This window comes from Sorex fumeus, unplaced genomic scaffold, assembly GCF_029834395.1.
Source record: "Sorex fumeus unplaced genomic scaffold, SorFum_2.1 ptg000002l, whole genome shotgun sequence".
Classification (NCBI taxonomy): Eukaryota; Metazoa; Chordata; class Mammalia; order Eulipotyphla; family Soricidae; genus Sorex; species Sorex fumeus.
Genome location: NW_026606059.1, coordinates 61,137,819 through 61,154,771, shown reverse-complemented (window position 1 = coordinate 61,154,771; position 16,953 = coordinate 61,137,819). Strand labels below are relative to the sequence as shown.

Sequence of the window (16,953 nt, the reverse complement as noted above, 5' to 3'; positions counted from 1 at the left end):
GAGCAAAAGGAGAGAGAGCAGAAGACATCGGAGACAAAAGGAATGCCGAGGGTTTTATCCCTTCCTTCCACGGAGTAACTAGGCTGGAAGAAGTATCTATGTAAGATTCTCAACGGGCTACATGGATAAGTTTTCAGCAATGTGGTCAAAGACCTTTGGGTATTTGAGCTCCTTCTATGTTACAGGAACTATTAAGTGTGAAGGTGTTACTAAAACATCTCCTAAAAATTAACATTTACTAGCTTAGAGATCCATGACATGATGAAATGATTATGTGTGCTACAGATTGAGACAATGACAAAGGAAAACACAGCTCCTTTAACCAGCTTTGCTCTAAGGAAAATGATATTTTATTTGTGCCATCTGAAGGCTCTTACCCACATAGAAAAATGTCATATAAGTTATCAGCAAGATCTAAGCAAAAAAAAAAAACCAAAAGTTTCTTAAGACAGTTTCTGGTCATAAAGCAGCAAACTGTATATTTAATATACAGAGTTAGGAAACCCTGAAAAGGTGGCAAGTATATAAGAGAATACCTGTAAGAAAATCAGAATTTTAAAAAGGTGGGGGAGGGGCACTCAGGGTTAGGAGACCCAGGTTCCAGCAAAAGTTCTGCTACTAAGCTTCAGCAGATTTTTTAAAACTTCTGGTTTGTGGGTCTCACTGGCAATGCTCAGGGATCACTCTTGGCACTGCTGAGGGCCCCCGATGTGGGGAATGAAACTGGGGTTGCTACATGCAAGGCCAATACTTTAGACCCTGGACTATCTCTCCAGTCTCCTTTCAACAGATATCTTAGCTCTCTTTTATTTCACCCCAATCAATCAAGTAAATGTCTTTGAAGGTTTTGCCCTATATCCTCCTACCTGTCTAGGAACCTATAATTGTAGTTCTCAGACTTGTATACTGTACAAACATTTCTTGCTTCCTCCAGACCTTGGACTACATCCTGAGAAAGAATTCTTTCTATATCACTATACACTAATGATATTGCTTCACATGTAGTCACAGAAGAAAAATGCCTAAAAAGCATTCAAATTACCCTTCCTTCTGCATTTATCAGATCTTACTAAATCTCACACACATCTCTTAGATTAGTCCAGTATCCTGCCTGCAAATGTATTCATTCTTCACCTCATATGGATAACAGTACAAATCCCCTAGGACCCGGTTACTTTGCCTACAGCACTGGTTCTTAATGAGGGGTAATTCTGCTCCATGGAACTATTTGGCCATGCCTGGAGACATTTCTGTTGTTACGGGTGGAGTTAGGCAGTAGTGAAGAAATACTTTGGATAACCTGTAGGTAACAGCTATTAGGGATGCTGTTAAAAACCATAGAATCGGCTAAAGACAGAGTACAGTGGGGCAAAGCATTTGCTTTGTTCATAGCTGACCCCACTTCAATCCCTGAAACTGCATGCAGTCACCTGAGCAATACCAGGAAGGATTCCTGAGCACCGAATGAGGAGTAAACCCTGAGCCAGTGTGGCCCCCAAACCCAAAACAAAACAATTTTTATAGAGAACAAGACAATCTTTTGCACAGTCATCTTCTGAAAATAAAGTGAGGGGCTGGAGTGTGTAGCACATTGTGTAGGGCACTTGCCTAGCACACTGCTGTCCCAGTTTCAATCCCTGGTACCCCATATGGTACATTCTGAGTGCACAGTGGGCATCGCAGGGTGTGGCCAAAGACCAAATTAAAAAATAGACAAACAAACAAAAAAATCCTACAAAGTGAAAAAATGTGGGTTTTTTGGTTATTTTTGGGTCACACCTGGCTATGCTCAGGGGTTATTCCTGGCTATACACTCTGCACTTCTGCACTCAGAATTACTCCTGGAGGTGCTCGGGGGACCATGTAGGATGCCGGGGATCGAACCCAGGTTTTGGGTTTGCAAGGCAAACACCCTACCCACTGTGCTATCACTCTGGCCCCGAAAAAATGTGCTTTTAAAAACGGATCTACTAACAATAAATAAAATCCAAACTCTTTGCATTCCAATGCAGAAGCTTCTGGAAAAAAAATTTTTTTTTTTTTAAATTCAAACTAGCTGCCTGTCCCCACCAAATAAAAGCAAACAAAACAGGCTTTTCATTAAAACAAATCTCAAAGTAGCTGTTTTTCTTTATTCACAAAGTCAGTTCTCAGGGCTCGGAGATAGTGCAACGGATGAGGTTCCCGGCAGTACGTAAGGCAGTGCTCCGCTAGGAGGGATCCCTGAACCCAGAGCCAGCAGTAAGCCCCGGACATACATAGGCTTGTATGGCACCAAATTAAAAACAAACGAATACTACATTCTCAGTCCTAATGTTGGGGAACAGGGATGGAGGAGGAGAACCAACTGTGTACTGCTGAGGGGATGTTTTCCTAGCAGAATTTAGGGGATAACAGGTGTCTGGATCAAACCTGAGGCTCCCGCACGCGAAGCATGCACTTCAGCCTTCTGAGTCATCCCTCAGCCCTTAGCATGAATTCTGGTCCAAACCCAAAAACGTGAGAAAATGACTAGGTACACCTCCAAACACCTGTGTAAAAATAAATAAATAAATAAATAAAAATATATATGGGCCATGGATTTGGCCCAAGGGGCAGGGCAAATGTCTTCCTATTTCCAGCCTGGCACGCCTGGCTTCCAGACACCAGCTGTGGCTCCCATAAAGAAGCTGTATCCTAAAAGGCCAGGGCGATGGCTGAGGGCCACTGCACATGTTCCCCACAGTGGCTTGGGTTTAGTTCCCAACACACACGAGCGATCCCCAAGTACCATGCGGGAGTAGACCCTGAGGACTGTGGATATGGCACAAAAACAAAACCAAGAAAATATGAAGAAAATTGTATCCTAATGGAATGGAAGGGAAAAAGAAGTTTCCATCTCTTTAATAAACGTCACGCTCAGGAGAGCCTGAGAAAGGTGCCACCAGGCTGAGAAGTGCACCACATAGCAGAAGCCTGTAGGTGGAGCCCAGCTTCAACCACCCCATGAGCACTGCCCCAAGCCCAAAATAAAAGAATCAGAAACTCAGTTCAAGTGTCACTTCTTTGGGAAGATTTCCTCCCAAATGCCCCAACAGAATTGACTTTATCATTTTTTAAAAATACAAATCAGGAAATTAAGTGACTTATTCAAAGTGGTACTGGCGGATCTGAACTGCCACCAATGGAGCCTAATTCGAGACCACACTAGCAATCACTTCGAGCATCACACACAACACGGTGAGTGCTGCAGCACATCTTCAAAAAGCCTCTCTGGATATTCCAGTAGACCCAACCTCTGAGGTTGGGGATTCCTTTCCTCTCGGATCCCAGTGTCTGTACTTCCACAACCCCACCTCTGCCCACACCTGCTGAACAAAGGAACAGACACAACAGGATCATGTAATCAGTAATCATGCATAAAATTAACTTTAGTGTCTAACTAAATGCAATCTGAAAGCCACTTCTCTGGGGGATGAAACACAGAAATCTATCATTTATTTCAACTGGTACTGACTACTGTGCCTCTTTGTGTCAAGCCCTGCTCCAATATTTTGAAACAAGTAAACAGATCAGACAAAGCTTCTGTTGTAACAGACACTTACATTTGATTATCATGAAATCATACTTTTCACATTCATGATTTTAGCAGAGCTAATGCTAATATTACAAAAGCTAAACAAAGGTTTATTTTTATACAGAAGCGAGTGTACCATTTTGGCAAGCAGTGATTGGTAAACAGGGATGGAAGCAATAGTATACTGGGCAGGGTGTTTTGCCTTGTACAAGGCAAATCTGGGTTTGACCCCCGCCACTCCATATCCCCGCATGTCCCCCAGCACTGTCAGGAGTAATGCCTGAGTTTGGTCAGGGGTGACCCCCCAAACAAGTTGGTAGCCAGATACTGAGGAAAAAAAAAACTGCTTGAGGTTATCTAACTTGAAGTATCATCATACAGAAATAAGATTTGCTGTATTGGGGAGGGGGTGGGGCTTCCAAGCAGTCCCCCGGGCACCCAGGAGTCAATCCTGGTGAGAAAAGGCCAACCATGCTGGCCAGCTCCATGCTCAAGACAGAGGATGTGGCGCTGCTTGGAGCCTGAGCAGCCAAGGACCACCAGGGCCCTCCAGTTTGGATTTGAAGCGAATTATTACATCAATTTTATGGATATGGAAAAACAGGTCAATACCTAAGAATACAAACCCCAGTGGTCAGAAAGAGCAACGAGACCTTTAAAAATCTCACGAACAAATTCCTCACTCCTTATCTCCTTAGCATGTAGCAGCTGCCTGCCACTTTCAAATTGCACTTTGGGGAAGTCGGAGGTTCTTTTCTGCATTAAAAGAAATTTCGTCAGCTATTCCTAAATACCTGCCAAGCTACTTGGATTACAGAAAAGCCAATAATTACATTGGAAAAGCGCACATCCCAGCAGATGTAACTGCCAAACGGACAGCTGGGTATAAATGGGAATATTCCTTTCCTAGGAATTCTTACAACCACTTCAAATGTGAACACAATCTCTTATTTGTACTGTGCTACATACCAGCCTTATACTGTGCATAAATTACAAATATATATTTATTTGCATTTTGCTTGATTTGCATGAAATCTACTAAAAATTATAATGGGCAAGCTAGTTCTGATAACCATAGTGCAAGGAACCAAAACTCCTAGGAAAAAAGCTGAACAAAATATCTGGGCAGAATATTAAGAAAGCAAGCCTGAAACATACTGAAAAGTATAGTAATAAGGAAGCGCAAGTCTGGTATAGTAACAAGGAAACTCAAGTCTTCCAGAACAGTCTTAGTAACCTTAAAAGGTTCCTACTATTCAAAGATGGATGACTTGAATATCGATAAGGACAACAACAACAGACTAGAACTAATCACGCTGGAGGATACCAGTTAGCACTGTTTATCTATTTATTTTTTTGCAATGCCGAGGATCAAATCCAGGTCTTCATACATACAAAGCAAGTGTTCTTCTGGCTGAGCTGCATTCCCGGCCGACCAAGTGCATTTTATTTATCCCGGGGGACAGTGAGCCACAAGTGGCCAATGCTTAGGCATTACTACTCCCAGCTCTGTGCTTGGGGGTGAGGGGTGACATCACTGCTGGTAACAGTCGGGGACCATGCAAACAGTCAGAGACCACGCAGTGCTGAGAACCAAACAGAGGTTGGTTGCATGCAAAAAAAGTGCCTGATCACCTGCACCAAGTCTGCATTTAAACACTGATAAGCTGACCTTCATTTTTTTTGCTTTGTGGTGCCAGGAGTAGAGCCCAGAACCTTCCACAAGCAAAACAAGTGCTCTACTACTGAGCCACTATTTTAACCGTTAGCACTGTCCTCCCGTTGTTCATCGATTTGCTCGAGCGGGCATCAGTAGCGTCTCCATTGTGAGACTTCTTGTTACTGTGTTTGGCATATTGAGCATGTCACGGGTAGCTTGCCAGACTTTGCCGTGTGGGCGAAATACTCTCGGTAGCTTGCAGGGCTCTCCGAGAGGGGCGGAGGAATCGAACCCATCTCGGCCTGCAAGGCAAATGTCCGACCCGCTTGCTATCGCTCCAGTGATAATAATATTAAATAATATTCTATTTAAACGTTATTAAACAGAATTGAGTTTTCTTTTCCTATACACTCCATAGCACTGGATACTAAAGAGAATTCAGCTTTATGGAAACAACTCACCTTATACATAAAACTGGAAGATGAACATCAGCTATCTTGCAACTCCTCGAGGCTAATCTCAGAAAACAAGACCCAGCCAAACACTATCTGGCTCCAGAAGGAAGAACAAGCCACAGCCTATGAGTCTGAATGCAATTAAGCTTTGTTATAATAGCTACGAACTCAATGAAAACACAAAAGTTTCTGACTTGTCAATTATATTACTGGCAATACGACTAGCAAATATATACTTTAAAACTATAGATCAAAGCCTGATTTCTTCAACAAATACATTACAGATAGGGGGCAGAGGGAATAAAAAGATGGACTAGAAGCTAAACAACAACAACAACAACAAAAGCAACGGCAATATCAGCCAACCTCAGTGTGGACCTTATGTGGACACTGATTCAAACCACTGCTTTTAAAAATAGCATGAGTCAACAAATCTACACTAAATATTTTATTCATAAAAATTGTTAATTTTTAAAAGTATAATAAATTAAATATCTATACATTTTTAAGTTTATCTTTTAGAGATCCATACCAAATTATTTATGAATAAAGTGATAATATGAGGTTTGTTTTCAAAGAACTCAGAAAGGTAGAAATTAGTCAAACAAGAACACTAACCATTTCTGAAGCTAAGGATTCATGGTATTAGTCTGATTATTATCTTCTGAGGATTCATGGTATTAGTCTGATTATTATCTTCCACCTTTAAAAAGGAGTTTAGGAAATTTGCACTCTTCCTGCAAATGTTAAATGCCTCTTTATTTTATTTTTTAATTTTTTTTTCTTTTTGGGTCACACCGGGCGATGCACAGGGGTTACTCCTGGCTCATGCACTCAGGAATTACTCCTGGGGGTGCTCAGGTGACCATATGGGATGCTGGGAATTGAACCCGGGTTGGCCGTGTGCAAGGCAAATGCTGTACCCGCTGTGCTATCGCTCCAGCCCCAAATGCCTTTATTTTTTATTTAGAAAGCTAGTTTCTAGAACTATAACTTATAAAAAACGTTTAACTTATTAATGTGCAAAACACATAAAAATATGTTAAAATAATGTTTTTAACATGGAGAGTATCATGCTGAGTAAAATGAATCAGATGTAGAGGGACAGATGTGCAATGTTTGTACTCATCTGTGGGATATAAAAAGAATAATGTTTTCTGCAATAGACTGATAAAACCTAATGCTACTCTTATCTCCAGCAACAGTCTTTAGCTTTTAAGCTTCTATTTATAATAAAAATGTAGATTTTTATTTTATTGTCTGAAAAATCGTTTGTAAATCTAATCTGAAATGATAAAGCATAATTCTTTCTCATGTGGAACTGTATTAACAGTCAAATTCTGGGATGCTTGAGTTGACATTCACACTAACAACATGAGATAAGCTATAGAGCCTTCACTGAGAATCTAACAGTCAAATACATAATTTCATTATATATAGAATTTCAGGGTTTATGAGATGGCTGGACCTTGAACAAGCACAGCTAGAGTTAGTCAGATACCACTGTTTAAGTTTGCTTGGATTTTTTGGGGTTCATAAAATGCCATGATGCTTGGGGCTATTTCTGGCTTAATACTCAGGAGTGACCTCTGATGGCATTCAGGGGACCATATGTGGTGCCAGAGATTGAACAGGGGTCGACTGCATGCAAGGTAAACACTATCACTCGTACCATCTCTCCAGTGCCCCCAAGTTTAACGAAAATCCTTTCAGTGACCTAAAATACATGTCTTTACCAGAGAGAGCAGATGTGTCAGAAAATGGAGATATGACTGATTAATTTCAACAGAGACAAAAATTGAGGTTGTGCCTCTGACATTCTTCAATGCCAGGACTGCCTCTGCCTTACCCGGCTCCAGCCAAAGGACGGTACAGTAAGGACGGCCTCCCAACCATGGCTCACACAAAAAGAAACCACTGACTACAACAGCTGCTCACAAGAGTGTGTCCCCAAGAGGGCTGAATAGGCCTCACTGTCCCAAGGCTGGTGCTCAGGCACTCAGAGGAATCAGTCATTATCATAAGTCCGCTGGCCACCTGATTCACAAACCCCCTTCCAGCAGGTTTAAGAAATTGCTCCTGACGTCAAGAAACAGACTTGCTCTGAGAGTGCAGGAGGAAAATGAGGCCCATCTAGTTGTCTCTGAAAGGCACCAACCTGTGTGCTACCTGTGCCAAACGTGTAACCTTTATGCCAAAAGGGATCCAGCAAGCACGCTGTGTACATGGAGATCGTGCTTAGGAATCTACTATGATGAGAAACATTTCATTCTAAAAACACACACATTTTCCTTCTCCTTGCTATTGATAGTTCTGAAAGTTAGAATCTACCCTCCCCCAACCCCCACATGGTGCCAAAGGTACTTAAGTATGTGAATGCAAGTGGAAAAATAGGGGATAGAACCAAGCAGTGGAAGTTTTTCCATTTATATATATTTGTGAATTTTTAATAGAATCGAGGAGATATAAAGCATTAATGTAAGTCAAAAGTGAAAGCATTAATATAGGTCAAAGTGTTTTAGTAAAATGTTTTAGCAGCTGAATTTTGTAGCAATATAAACATGTTAAATTATAAATAAATTTGTTAAAGTTTTGTATTATTAAAAAAAACCTAGTAAATTTTTTTTTGGGGGGTGGGGGAGGTAGGGTAGGAAGGGGGTGGGTAGGAAGAAACAATGTGGTTTGGTCCTTACCTTTAGGTGCTCAGGACCATTCCCGGCTCTGTGTACTCCTAGAAGGGGTTCGGGGATTGTATGTGGTGCTGGGAAACTGAACCTGGGTCAGCACAAGTGGGTTAAAACCAAACCCACTATACTATTTCTATGGCCCTACGTTTCTTATTGATGATGTCAGTGGGAGGAGACCCAAAGCCAAAAGGAGATAAAATTCAGTATTGTAACATGCCTAATTTCATCTTAGGTGGAAAGAACCAAATAGAGATTCAATTCTGTTTTTCTCTTCCATATAAAATCTTTCCTAGAGACCTAATGAAGTACACTATAGATGGTGTTTACTTGCAGTCAACAAATGCATAAAAACAAAACCCAAACCTTAGCAAACCCCCAAAACAGCCCAACCCTTACCACCTCCAAACAAACCAACAAACAAACAAAAACCAAAAATCCAAGAAAACAGAAGAGGTACTTTATGTAAATCCAATGTGGATGACTTTAAGCCCATCTGATAAAAGTGTTGAAAACTGTAAATAATCTAATTCCATTAAATTTATTTAAATTAAGTATATGCTTAAATTTTACACAAAACCTGCATTTTTCTTCAAGGAAAAGTTGGCGGTTTTTTACTATTTTTTCTCTATTACTACCATAAAAAATATAGAATAATATTGTCATTTAAGGAAAAAAAAAAACATCTGTTTTTCATATGACTTTCAAAAGAAGTCTGAGGCTCTCAAGCTTTCCCCCCTTTTTAAAGGATTTTACACACCAAATTTGTGCTTTTCTGACTTACGCAAGATGTTACATAATACAGTAATCCCATGGAGGCCACTTCAGAAACTCTCCCTCTCTTTTCCCCACAGAAACCACGAGGGATTTCCCTCACGCCCTGTTCCTGTCACTCCTCTCTGCTTTATCACCATGACCCCTGCAGCAACTTGGGAGATGAAGTGATGGTGCCAGGCCTCTACAGGCAACACAACCCTGTCACCATGGGGACCAGAGAGCCCTTTCTCCATACTGGGGGAAGGGAAATAGTGATGAGGGCCAGTGCTATGGTTCTTTCCCTTTTCTTATCCAGAAGGGTTCATTCTACCATTCATTCATCCCTCCACTAATCTCATGCATACTCATCTCCACCAAAAACAATTCTTCTCACTCTCAAATGCCAGTCAAGAGAAAATCTGGGGAGAAAAATCAGGTTACAAAGTAGATCATGACCTATTTTCTAACAAAGACTATCTTATCTAAAGCCCTTTACAGATGTTATCCAGAGCACACTCCTGTTCTCAATTATCACCTGGCTTGCTGTTTCTAACACGGCCGTCTAAGATTTGGGTCTCCTAGTTAATACTTTTTTGAGGAAAGTAACATTTAGATTTTGAAAATAATCTCATTTTTTAAGTCAACTATTTAAAAATAAGATTAAGAAAAAGTTTGGGGGCCACACCCAGCAATGCTTAGGGGTTTATTCCCGGCCCAGGCTCAGGAGACCATATGGAATGCCAGGGATCGAACCATCACAGAAGGCCCGCAAGCAGGGAAAGCACCCTACCCACTGTACTACTGCTCCGGCCCCATACTTCAAAGTTCTTCCAAGACACTGAGGGGCAAAAGTAGAGCTGCCTCAGCTGAAGAACTTTTTGTTTTGTTTTTGTTTTTGGGTCACACCCGGCGATGCACAGGGGTTACTTCTGGCTCATACACTTAGGAATTACTCCTGGCGGTACTCAGGGGACCATATAAGATGCTGCGAATCAACCCAGGTCGGCTGCATGCAAAGCAAATGCCCTACCTACTATGCTATGGCTCCAGCCCAGTTGAAGAACTTTTAATAAGATCAGAAAGGCCGGTTTACAAACTCTAATGCAGAAACATTAGAAACTTGAAAGATCCCAGTTTCTCACACCATTGTTCTATGTCTCATTCTCTGATCCCCAACTCTCAATTCCAAGCCAAAGTAGCTGGGAGTCCCCCAGCTTCTGATGAGGGGCAGTAAGAGAGGACATTTCTAGTTTCTACCGCTAGCTTTATTTGGGCCAAAGCCATGTTTCTAACACTTCAAAATGAGAAAAAAGAAATGCTAAAGGAAAAGGAAAAAAAGGAACTCCAAGTGATCCCTTTCTCAGCAATAGTATTATACCTGATCGCAATGCACGGCAGGCAACTGCTGGCTAGTTTGGGAAATATAATGACATGTCTAAGGAGAAACTGGATTGAAAATTCAAAATAGGGGCTGGAGAGGTAGTACTGCAGGGAGGACTCCTCTTGCACACTGCTTACCAGGGTTGAATACTCGACACCTCCTATGCCCCCAAGTCAGGAATGATCCCTGAGCTCAGAGCCTGAGTGCAGCTGGGAGTGGCCCAGAAACAAAACTGAATAATATTTTACGATACTTAAAAGAAGAATTTAAAACTAAAATTTTTATGATTTTTAAACACAGAAAAAAAATTTATATTTAATAAAATCTGGTAAGTGTAATGATAATAAAATGAAATTACATCCCAACCAAACCAAGCTGGGCTCAGAGAGAGAGTACAGGGGTTCAGGCGTTTGATCACTGGCCCTGCCTGTCTTCCCCTGGAGCAGAGCCAGTTGGAGCTTCTTGGCACTGGTCGGTGTGGCCCCCAAACAAAAACAAACCCCACCAACCCACCAAAAAACTCCAAGCAAATACAGAACAAGGACCAAGAAAAGTAAACACTTTTCAAATTAAGTACTAGTTCCTTTCTGAAATATATTTTGTCTGAATCTATGACAGTAATGATAGAGATCATACAAGAGCAATAAACAGGCAATGGACAGTCTGGGGTCTCAACAACATAATATTTTGAGGTCTTGTTTTTCCACTGAAGTCTCCTCTTAATCACTGTTGATCCCTCGGTTCCTCAAAACAATATATTCTCTCTTCTGTTTATGGGAGAAAAACATGGCTCATATAAGCAAAATCCATCAGATGGAGCTCTAAAGTCTGATTAACTTTAGAACAACTATTTTTTTAAAAATGATTTTGCTGATACATGGTTTTTTAATTTCTTGTTTCATTAAACTTGACTGGGTCTCTGTTTCATGGTAGAGTATCAGCACCAAATATCCAAATATTTACTTCTTAGGTGGATTTTATTGTCTCTTCAGAGAAAAGACTGTGCAGATAAAATGTAAAAAAGCAGACTAGTAATAAACACATCTGAACTGAGCTACTTGTCACAAACTTACAAGTCAGTATGAAATAATTTAAGACAGTGGTTCTGAAGTGTTGGTCTGTAGACCATCCACAGGTGTAGAAAAGCTGAAACTGAATGACCAAGTACTGGAGTAGACATAACCACCAGGCTGTGCGCCAGTACGAACATAAGTGCTTGTCTGCAGGTATATAAGGGCTGAGGAAGACTCACTTAAGAAAGAGAACGTGCTTTCTAGATATAGTATCAAGTTTTCATGAATTATCAATTAATTATAAAAGTTTTGGGGATGAGAAAAAAAGACCTATTTTTTCTGTATAAAGGCACAGGTGTAATGTTTCTAGTCCTGCTTATATTTTTCATATTATATAGTATTCTAGAAAGAAAACCACAAAAGTAAAGTGCTAATATACTGGGTATCTTTAAATGGTAGAATGAGGGATGATTTTTCCTATCTTTCTACTTTTCTGTTATTTCCAAGTTTTTAACAACAGGAGAATATTACTTTTGAACTTAGTCTATTTTATAGAAATCTGTGTATCAGATAACATAAACGCAATGCAAAAGGAGGTGTACCAGAGCCAAAGAGATAGCACTGTGGATAGTGCACTTGCCTTGCACGTGATCAACGAGGTTCAACCCCTGGCACCCCATAATGTCCCAAGAACACGGCAAGAAATGATCCCTGAGCACAGGGCCTGGAGCACCACTGAGTGTGGCCCAACAACTGAAAACAAAAGAAAACGTAAGGGTGGTGGGGTCAGGGAGAGTTTTCTTTTCATCCAGATTTTTAAATGCATTCTTAGGTTGCCTAAACTTTATGAAGTGTACAGACTGGCCTTGAGCAAAAGCTGCAGCAAGAGTAGCAGTAGTAGGAGTGATGCTTTTCCTGGAGGAGTAGTAATAGTCAACTTTTACCTGTTCCTTTCCGTGCAAGCTCCATATTCCACGGAGGTTTGGTGGTTGGTGTGCTGTCACCACCCGACAAGTGCTGGGGTAGTAGAGAAGGCCTGGAGCTAGCTGGCCGATACTTAGAGAGCCCTTGAACGACAAAGGGGTGATATACAGCAAAGTATTTAAAAGATGATATTCATAGTACTATAGGAGAAAAAGTCACAGCCATAAGAAAAATGTGGCATAAACTGGAATTTTTATTTTTTAATTTCTATTCGCTGTACAAATGACCAGTATGACATAGAAAAATGGTAAGTCATAATGAATTGCATCTTAACATGAATTTTAGTTAGTGAGAAAAAAATAAAGCAAGTCATTGTGTATAAATCATTTCAATGAAATTCAAAACTAACATGCAAGGCGCTGGAGAAATAGTGTACAGTGAGCAGGCCTCTTGCCGCACGCTGAGCTTGTGGAGCATGAACTCAGTCCAATGAGCGATCTTTGAAGTATGCTAAGTACTTTTAAAGAAAATCACTATTTTTGTAGGGTTATTTTGTCTGCCTGTTTGTCTCTGGGCCACACTTGGTGGTACTCAGGGCTTATTCCAGGTGCTAGATTCCTCCTGATGGGAATTAGGGGACCCTATGGGCATTGAACCTGTGATGGCCCTACCAGGTGGGTAGGGCACTTTCCTTGCCCTACCCACCGCACTATCTCTCCAGCGCCCCCCTACAAATACTTTTAAATGTAGTCCTTTGCTGGGTGAGATACTCTCGGTAGCTTGCCGGGCTCTCCGAGAGGGGCGGAGGAATCGAACGGGTTGGCCATGTTGGCTGTGCACAAGGCAAATGCCCTACCACTCTGCTATTGTTCCAACATGGCCGACCCGAGTTCGATTCCTCCTCCCCTCTCGGAGAGACCGGCAAGCTACCGAGAGTATCTCGCCCACAAGGCAGAGCCTGGCAAACTACCATGATGTATTCGATATGCCAAACACAGTAACAACAAAGTCTCCAATGGAGACGTTACTGGGCCCGCTCGAGCAAATCGATGAACAACGGGAGGACAGTGACAGTGACTGAGTCCTTTGCTGATATGTTCTAATCTGATATAATCTATTATATTTACGACTAAAACTCTGAAAATAAAGCAACACCTTAGGACGGTATTATGAGGCTTCTGCCCGTTACCCCAGTGACCGCTGTACCTTGTACATGAATCTTACCTGGAGTTGATGGTCTTTCAAGCATATTCAAATGATGGGAGATGAATGCCTGACTATCATGCACAGTATCCATGTCAATCTCCTCTTCATCTTGAGAATTTGAAAACTACTCAAGATAAAAAAAGGAAAAAAGAGCCATCATGTCACTCTGTATTTGGATCTTAGCTTGTGGGAAAAATGGTAGCGGAGACACCATAGGATGCAGTTCCCAAAAATCTTCAAAGTGATCTTTAGAGTAATCATCTTTTCTCAAAAAGCATTAAGAAATGGAAAATACCCCAGCCTCCAACAGGAGCTGACTGGCAATTACTGAAAGCGTACGACACTACTAACATCTACTCCTAAATCACGAAGAGAAATTCCTGTGATAAGATTGTGTACACGGTGGAGTACGTGTAACAGAGGTTAAACTGTTGGTGGGGGTGTCCTAGCTGGGTACTGGAGTTCTTTTATGATTCGCTCTGACCCAGGTGTTTCTGCTGAGGAAGGATAATTTCAAGGATTCAAAAAGATTTTAAAGAAGGTGAATATCCTACACTACTTAATACAGTTTTAAATCTGTATTTCTTACTCTGATTTTGAGTTTAACTTTACACTATGGTCACTGTTTTTGATGGGTTCTAGTGGGGATCCCAGTGGTGTGTCAGCATTCCTCTTCACTCTCTGCTGGAAGCTGATCTATTACATGATGCTTCCTGGGCAAGGAGATCATGTTCCTGTGGCAATATTCAAGATCAAAACTAGATTATTGAGGATAAGTAACTTATATCATAGCTGAAACTAATAGCTACAGTAACCGTGCAGGGTAAAGCATGCCCAGTGCCTCAAAGTTATCAGTCATGGGCTTAAAATGGGCCTCCTGTTTTTTATTCTGTCTGCTGGTCTTTAGGGGAGAAGGGAAGCATTTCAGCAATCTCTTCTAGTGCTTTTTCAAAAGACTATCTCTTGGTGCCATGTATATTCTGAAGATTTTAATTCTGAATGTGGATAAATGAACATAAACTGAAAATTACAAATATAGAATTTCCACAGGTTTATAAATTATCAGATCAGAGAGTTCTTTAATGAGACTCTAGTCTATGAATCTTATTTCTTTATAATCCAAACTCTAATATATATTTAAATTTGCAACACATAAAGATGACTGCATTTCAGTAAATCTAGGTGAGTAAGCAATTTAATACGACTGCCAAGGTTAGAGAAAATGTGAATTTTAAAGTTTCAAAACACCAGCAGGGAACTGCCAGGCAAGTATCTGGTCTAAATACTAGTGAAAAATGGAGCATGAAGCAGGGAAGATTTTGTCATTGATAAGAAAACACTGTATGATGATTAATATGTATCTTAAAGGCCTGTCTACATAAATCTGGTAATTTTATAATGCATACATGAAAGAAACAAATTTTTCTAAAATCACCTTACATAAGATTTTTTAAAAAAAATTTAATGTATAATGTTCTCCCAAATCAGGAAGATTATTTATTTATCTGACCAGGGTCATATTTACGTATTCATTTAAGTCAACAAGCATTTGCCAGGCACTTAAGAATGTTTAGGATTGTATTAGGCATAAAGCAGCAGAATATTAAGTTCCTGGATTCCAACAGCTAATGAACATATATGGAGAGCCGTGAGTAAGTGATAAGTAAATTTTTCATTTCAATTTCTACTAGTCAAAGGAGAAACTGTACTCTCGAGTACAAAAAACCAGGTCATTACTGAAGGAGTGAATCAACTAGCAGCACATCATTAGTTACGTGCAGCTAAGTAGCTGTCAGGAGCACTTCATAAATTATTAAGTGTGGAGTAATAGTTAGTGTGCAATCATTAAAGCAGTAAAAGAAATAGCAGCTTTGAAAGCCACAAGTTTCTTTAGACGGCTCTACCAGACCGAAGCTTTTTGTAGTCCATGCATGCAACTCTTACAGGGTTCTGAAATCCAACTAGCTGTGCATGAGTGCTGGGGTTAATCACAGCTTCTTGGGTGCCTGCAATGGCCTCTGGAATTATGGTCGGGTTCAAGACGGCTTTTTTCTCTTTTAGGTTAAGAACCAGCCCAAGCTCTGGCAAGGGTAAGCAGGATGGTCGGCTGAGCCCGAAAAGTGTGAAGTAGAGGTCCACAGCGCCGCAACGCAATCTCCAGTCATGCGAGGTGCCTGAGATACGGAGAAATCAAAGTCAATGAGCACATTTATGCATAAATTCCCAAGATAAAAGGAAGCCAAAAAAAAAATACCTTGAGAAATCAAGGCCCCACTGGAAACCCTTTGTTCTAATGATGAACAGATGTGAATGGTGAATGAATGAATCAACTAATGGAGTTTTTAACTAAAAAATTTTTACTTCATTCCATTTTTACAAATATATGTACATATTTTTGTATATATGTATTTATATAAATATACATACACATATATATTTGAAAGAATATATATATATTTATTTGTATTTTGTTTTTGGGGTGGGGTCCACACCCTACAGTGCTAAGGGGTAACTCCTGGCTGTGCACTCAGCAAATTACTCCTATTGGTGCTCGGGGAACCATTCCCATATGTCAGGGATCAAATCTGGTCTGCTCCATGCATGGCAAGTGCCCTACCTTGTACTATTACTCAGTCCCTTACAAAATAGGTACAAAATAGCTATTAAAAATCTAATATTCCAAAAGCAGGTTTGTTCGTTTGGTTTTAAATCTTCACTTAATTTCTCTGCCTTGGTAATCATGCCACTTTCATTTGTTTTCTTTACATATCTGATCTTCAATATTCTGTTGGTGAACACAGTATTTCAGTGTCTTACCTCTTGAAATTAATTCTAACCCTTGAAATTATTACTACTTTCAGGTTTTAAAAATAGCACTGTCCTCCCGTTCATTGATTTGCTTGAGTGGGCACCAGTAATGTCTCCATTGTGAGACTTGTTGTTATTGTTTTTGGCATATTGAGTACACCATGGGGAGCTTGCCAGGCTCTGCTGTGCGGGCAGGATACTCTTGGTAGCTTGCTCTCTGAGAGGGATGGAGGAATCAAACCTGGGTCGGCCATGTGCAAGGCAAACGCCCTACCCGCTGTGCTATCACTCCAGCCCAATTATTGCATACTTATAAAATTTAACACTTTTATTTATCCTACTGACAAGTGAAATACTGCCAACTTTCCAGATCTCAATTCACTAAATCAGAAATTTAAACTAAAAAATGTGTAAGCTCTGTGGGTGAATTTCATGTTATTGATTAAAAAAGTTTTTCTTAATCTAAACTTAAAAATATCCATTCTAGTAAGTGCAGCAAAAACCTGCATC

The 16,953-nt window shown here is 40.5% G+C and overlaps 1 protein-coding gene across 2 annotated transcripts in view; it reads right to left on the bottom strand.

Annotated features, from left to right (window-relative positions):
* Window positions 1-16,953, bottom strand: part of TAF2 (TATA-box binding protein associated factor 2) — a 72,061-nt gene that overhangs the window by 1,717 nt on the left and 53,391 nt on the right. For both annotated transcript variants that reach the window (XM_056110495.1, XM_056110496.1), the window contains exons 23-25: window positions 15,580-15,809; window positions 13,654-13,759; window positions 12,450-12,572 (exon numbers count right to left, since the gene is read on the bottom strand). In XM_056110495.1, coding sequence (XP_055966470.1) covers window positions 12,450-12,572; window positions 13,654-13,759; window positions 15,580-15,809 — 459 coding nt within the window. The remainder of the gene's footprint in view (window positions 1-12,449; window positions 12,573-13,653; window positions 13,760-15,579; window positions 15,810-16,953) is intronic.